General features: G+C 58.8%; 1 protein-coding gene across 1 annotated transcript; it reads left to right on the forward strand.

Annotated features, from left to right (window-relative positions):
* The first annotated feature begins 971 nt into the window (after positions 1 to 971).
* Positions 972 to 3,638, forward strand: LOC123059919 (probable leucine-rich repeat receptor-like protein kinase At1g68400). The gene is made up of 2 exons (XM_044482475.1): positions 972 to 2,535; positions 2,640 to 3,638. The coding sequence occupies exons 1-2, from the start codon at positions 1,212 to 1,214 to the stop codon at positions 3,332 to 3,334; spliced, it is 2,019 nt and encodes a 672-aa protein (XP_044338410.1). The 5' UTR covers positions 972 to 1,211; the 3' UTR covers positions 3,335 to 3,638.
* Positions 3,639 to 5,342: the final 1,704 nt, after the last annotated feature.

A 5,342-nucleotide genomic window follows, 5' to 3' on the forward strand; every position in this document is an offset into this window, starting at 1 on the left:
GCGCTCGATCTCATCGCGGCGCGCGCGGCCGCTCGCCGGCACAGGAGGGATCGGGACCCGGTCGACGCTGAGGTGCCATCCGTTGGGGAGGTGGACGTCACTCCATGGGACCGGCGTCCTCGTCTCTCAGTACCTCCGGCACACGTCCGCCGCGAGGTACTGCCCGTCGCGCTCACCGGCGGGCCTAGGGTTGATGGTGAAGGGGGCCGGGACGGGGGCTCGACGGGAGGAGCGCGGCGGTGACGCGGGCTCCTTCTTCTTCACGGAGCCGCGGCGGCGCCCCGAGGAGGAGTCGGCCTCACGGTCGTGCTTGCCCTTGCCGTTCCAGAACCCCACGGAGGGGTGGGCGGCCGGCGAGCTCGAGGGCTTCGGCTAGGGTTTCTGCGCTGTCGAGTTTCGAGGAGGCCACGGGGTGGCGTGGGGCAGTGTGGACGACGACCCGTCCATGCTTCCCACTTAAAGAAGGACGGCGACCGTTCGACGTGCGAATGACAGGTGGGGCCGCCCGCTCGTGCACATTGATGTGGGCGGATGGGAGGTAGGTGGCCGCCTGCCACGCGGCCCCAACGCGGACGAGCACGCGTCCGTTTGGTGTCCGCCGCGACCCAAACCCGGCGCAAATTTGCGCTTGAAATGGGTCTGCCCGCACACAACACAGACAGGATAGGTTCAGGCCGTCGTGAGCTGGACCACCTCCTTTGTCCGTTTTACCCCAAACGAACAGGGTCGGACAGGATAGGATCGCGCGGTGGAGTTGTACCTATTATTACCACCTCCGTCCGTTGCTCACTGACATGTCCCCATGAACCGAAAACCCCCAACGACCACACCGTCCGTCCCCAGCCCCACGGACCAACGGACACGTCGGTCGTCCCCTTGCTGCCGCCTGCCCGTACGTGCTCCTCTGCCTCCCGTCGACCGATCACCACACCACACGAGCCTAGCAGTGCATGCAGTGCCACAGCGGTGCACTGGTGGTGCCCGCGCGCGCACTGGTGGTGGCCACTGACTGACACCCACTGCAGCGTGGCACCTTTACTGTGCGATAAAGCTGTTGAAAGCGGAGGAGCGCCGGAGGTGGAGAAAAAGGCGCGGCAGAGCGTGGCGCCAGAGACCAGACAGACAGGAAGAACCAGCCCCCCCTCGTCTCGCCGCTGTCCTCCTTGCCACTTCTGCTCCTCGCACCGCCCGCGGCGACCAGCCAAACCGCCATGCTTCGTCCCAGCGACAGCACCACCCCGGTGCTGCTGCTGCTGCTCACCGCCTTGCTTGCCTGCGGCGCCAATGCCGGCTCGCCGGAGGGCGACGCCGCCGCGCTCGCCGACTTCCGCCTCGCCGCGGACCGCTCCGGCGCGCTCGCGAGCTGGAACGCGTCCGCCAGCCCGTCCCCGTGCGGCTGGCGCGGGGTGACGTGCGCGGGCGGGCGCGTGACGCGGCTGGTGCTCGAGGGGCTCGGTCTGTCCGGCGCAGACGCGCTCCCGGCGCTGGCCCGGCTCGACGGCCTCCGCGTGCTGAGTCTCAAGGGGAACCAGCTCTCCGGCGCCGTCCCGGACCTCTCGCCGCTGCTCGGGCTCAAGCTGCTCTTCCTCTCCCGCAACGCGCTCTCCGGCGCCATCCCGCCCTCGCTCGGCAAGCTCTACCGGCTCTACCGGCTCGACCTCTCCTACAACAACCTGTCCGGCGTCGTGCCGCCCGAGCTGGCCCGGCTCGACCGGCTGCTCACGCTCAGGCTCGACTCCAACCGCCTCACCGGCGGGGTCGACGGCATTGCGCAGCCGAGGCTGCAGGATCTCAACGTGTCCAACAATCTCCTCTCGGGGAGGATTCCGGTGGCCATGGCGGGGTTTCCGGCGGGCGCGTTCGGCGGGAACGCCGGCCTGTGCGGCGCGCCGCTGCCGCCGTGCAAGCAGGAGGTGCAGAACGCGTCCCCGTGCCCTCCCGCTGCGGCCATGGCGGCGTCGTCGCCCTCGTCGAAGCCGCCGGATGGCAAGGGGAAGATGAGCCGCGGGGTCGTGGCAGCAATTGTGGCCGCGGACTTCGCCGTGGTCGGGCTCGTCGCCGGGCTGCTCTTCTGCTACTTCTGGCCGCGCCTCTCCGGGCGGCGGAGCGACAGGCGCCACCGCGAGGGGGAGAAGATCGTCTACTCCTCCAGCCCGTACGGCGCTGCAGGCGTGGTCGCGGCGGCCGGTGGCACGTACGAGCGAGGAAAGATGGTGTTTCTCGAGGACGCCGGCGTGAGGCGGTTCGAACTGGAGGAGCTGCTGCGCGCGTCCGCGGAGATGCTCGGCAAAGGCGGCTGCGGCACTGCGTACAAGGCGGTGCTCGACGACGGCAGCGTCGTGGCCGTGAAGCGGCTCCGCGACGCGGCGCCCGCGGCGGCGTCGACCAAGAAGGACTTCGAGCACCACATGGCCGTGCTCGGCCGCCTCCGCCACCCCAACGTTGTGCCGCTCAACGCCTACTACTACGCCCGCGACGAGAAGCTGCTCGTCTACGAGTTCATGCCCAACGGCAGCCTCTTCTCCCTCCTCCACGGCAAGTCCTCCGCTCCGCTCAATTCTTCGCCATTAACTCCGTCGAACACTTGCTGCTTCTGCTGCTGAGAAACTGAAGGTGGGAACCTCCGTCTGTCGTCGCAGGTAACCGAGGGCCGGGCCGGACGCCGCTGGACTGGGCGGCGCGCATGCGCATCGCGGCGGGCGCCGCGCGGGGCCTCGCCTACATCCACCACGCGAGCCGGCGCGGCGGGCTGACGCCCAAGCTGGCGCACGGCAACATCAAGAGCACCAACATCCTGCTCGACAGGTCGGGCGAGGCGCGCCTCGCGGACTGCGGGCTGGCGCAGCTGGGCACGTCGTCGCCGGCGGCGAGCTCGGCGGGGTACCGCGCGCCCGAGGCGCCGGCGCCGGCGTCGCGGCCGTGGGCGTCGCAGAAGGGCGACGTGTACGCGCTCGGGGTGGTGCTGCTGGAGCTGCTGACGGGGCGGTGCCCGGGCAGCGAGCTGCCCAACGGCGGCGTGGTGGCGGAGCTGCCGCGGTGGGTGCAGTCGGTGGTGCGGGAGGAGTGGACGTCGGAGGTGTTCGACCTGGAGCTGATGAAGGACAAGGGCATCGAGGAGGAGATGGTGGCGATGCTGCAGCTGGCCCTGAGCTGCGCGGCGAGCGCGCCCGACCAGCGGCCCAAGGTCGGGTACGTGGTGAGGATGATCGACGAGGTCCGCGCGTGCGGGGACCCGCAGGCGTCGTCGCCGTCGCACGGGTCGTCCATGGACGAGTCCTCCGGCGTCTCCGACTCGCCCGCCGTCTCTGATGGCGGCGGCGCCGCCAGCCAGTGATCGGAATTGCAGAGAGCTTTTTTAGGTACTTGGGGCTTGATTGAACTGTGATTTGTGCTTTGGTTAACTGCTTTTTTGTCTTCATCTGGAGGAGGATTGGTGTGGTCCGTTGGATCTGATTTGATGATGGTGTTGTACATGATGATGATGATTGATCTGATTAGAATAGCCGTACTGGGATGCTAGATTATTATTGTGTGAGTTGATTGATCATGGCGTTTGTCTTTTTCTTGCGTCGATGTGATCCTCTGCTACTGCAGCACTACACTGGCTTTCAAGTTGGTTTTCATCTCATAATAATTCAGCTCTTATCGCAAACACTCTACTTTTGCACTGGATGCCTATTTTTGCAATGCGACGGTTTGTTTTTTATCTGAAATAACACTGTACTTTTGCACTGGAGTATTTGTGAATTTGACCAACGGTCAACTGATTTCCATAAAAGAAAACTAATTTCCAGTTCATTGACACAATGTTACATTTTTTAGGTGAAATTTCTTTTCTTTTCACGGTGAACATTCAGTTGTACTAAATTTGTTCGGTTGAACATGAAGAGTTTTAGCATCTTGGTTGGGTCAGGTTGAACATGAAGAGTTTTAGCATCTTGGTTGGGTCTATGTGACGGCTGTGATCTATCCTGGGAATGTATCCGGTGCTCTCATCCTTGTGGTGCTACCGGTGCATCGGATGGCGTAGTATATTTTGAAATGTTTGAAAAATCTAGCACATTGACGCAACATCAATGTATACCGTCACAAAATTTCATACCAAAAGTCAAAACATTGCTCGAGATATGAGAATGACAAATTTGATATCAATGTGATTATGGGCCAAATCTAAAGCCAACTTATGTTGGAGTATTATTCAGCATCGAATTTGTCATTTTTGTTTCCCGGGCTATGTTTTGGATTTCAATTTGAAATTTCTTGACAACATTGATATTGTATGAATGTGCTAATTAATTTTCAGAATTTCCTAAACATGTAAAATGTGCTACAAAGAGTTCGGTGCACTAGGTGCACCAGATATTCCCCTATGTACCCTAGTAGGAATAATGCCTCACACGCTCGATCCCCATCTTGATTGTGCGTTTAGCATCGTTGGAGGGCATGTGGTGGTGTGTCTGGTCTTCAGTGAATCCGGTTGGATGCATTTTTCGTTTGTCTTTTATCGTGTGTCTGCAGATTTGATCCTTGGTGGTCTACGTTTTTTCTTCCTAAGTGACAGTTACTGTTGTAATGCACTGGTCTTATAAAGTCTCAGTACAGCGACGTCACGATTGTATACAACAATAAGGTGTGCCCCACTTCAGCAAGGGAGAGGAGATAACGGTGGCATGCATTCGACTCGCTTCAGTGTTTGTAATCATCGCTGGGTGATTCATGGACCTGGTTGAAAAGTTTATTACCATTGGTATCTAAATAGTTGATCTTCACTAACTTAATCATCTTGACATGCAACTATGCCATCTCATCATGCCACCAAGCATGCCCCACTAAATATAACTCTCTCGGCGCGCAAATAAGCAAACTCACTACGCCACTATGCTATGAGAAAAGACTCGCCTTAACATGCATCTTGCATGCTATACTTCTATGAAACAATTTCTTTCGGCAACCATGTAATAATAATCAAATATATTAAATCATATATGTGCTTGAGTTCCAATTCTTACATGGCTAATCAGAATACCAAAATTTCACCCGAAAAAACAATACTGTAATTTCACACCATCAAATCTCATAGGAAACCACTGCATCGAATTCCCGCTGCAACGCGCGCGTATCATCTCGAGCTCTTTATATTGCCACCTGGCAGATAATGAACAATAGATAATTGCAAAAAAAAAAACAGTAGATGGAACGTGTCTCACCGTGACATTCTAGTCGCCTGGCATTCCCCCGCACCTTCCTTGGCTATGATAGAGAATTTTCTTTATCCGTGGAGCCACCAATCCTGGTTTCTTGGAGAACCTGTTGATTATTACTGCCCGGGCAGAGGATTTGCA

Source organism: Triticum aestivum, chromosome 3A (assembly GCF_018294505.1).
Source record: "Triticum aestivum cultivar Chinese Spring chromosome 3A, IWGSC CS RefSeq v2.1, whole genome shotgun sequence".
NCBI lineage: Eukaryota > Viridiplantae > Streptophyta > Magnoliopsida > Poales > Poaceae > Triticum > Triticum aestivum.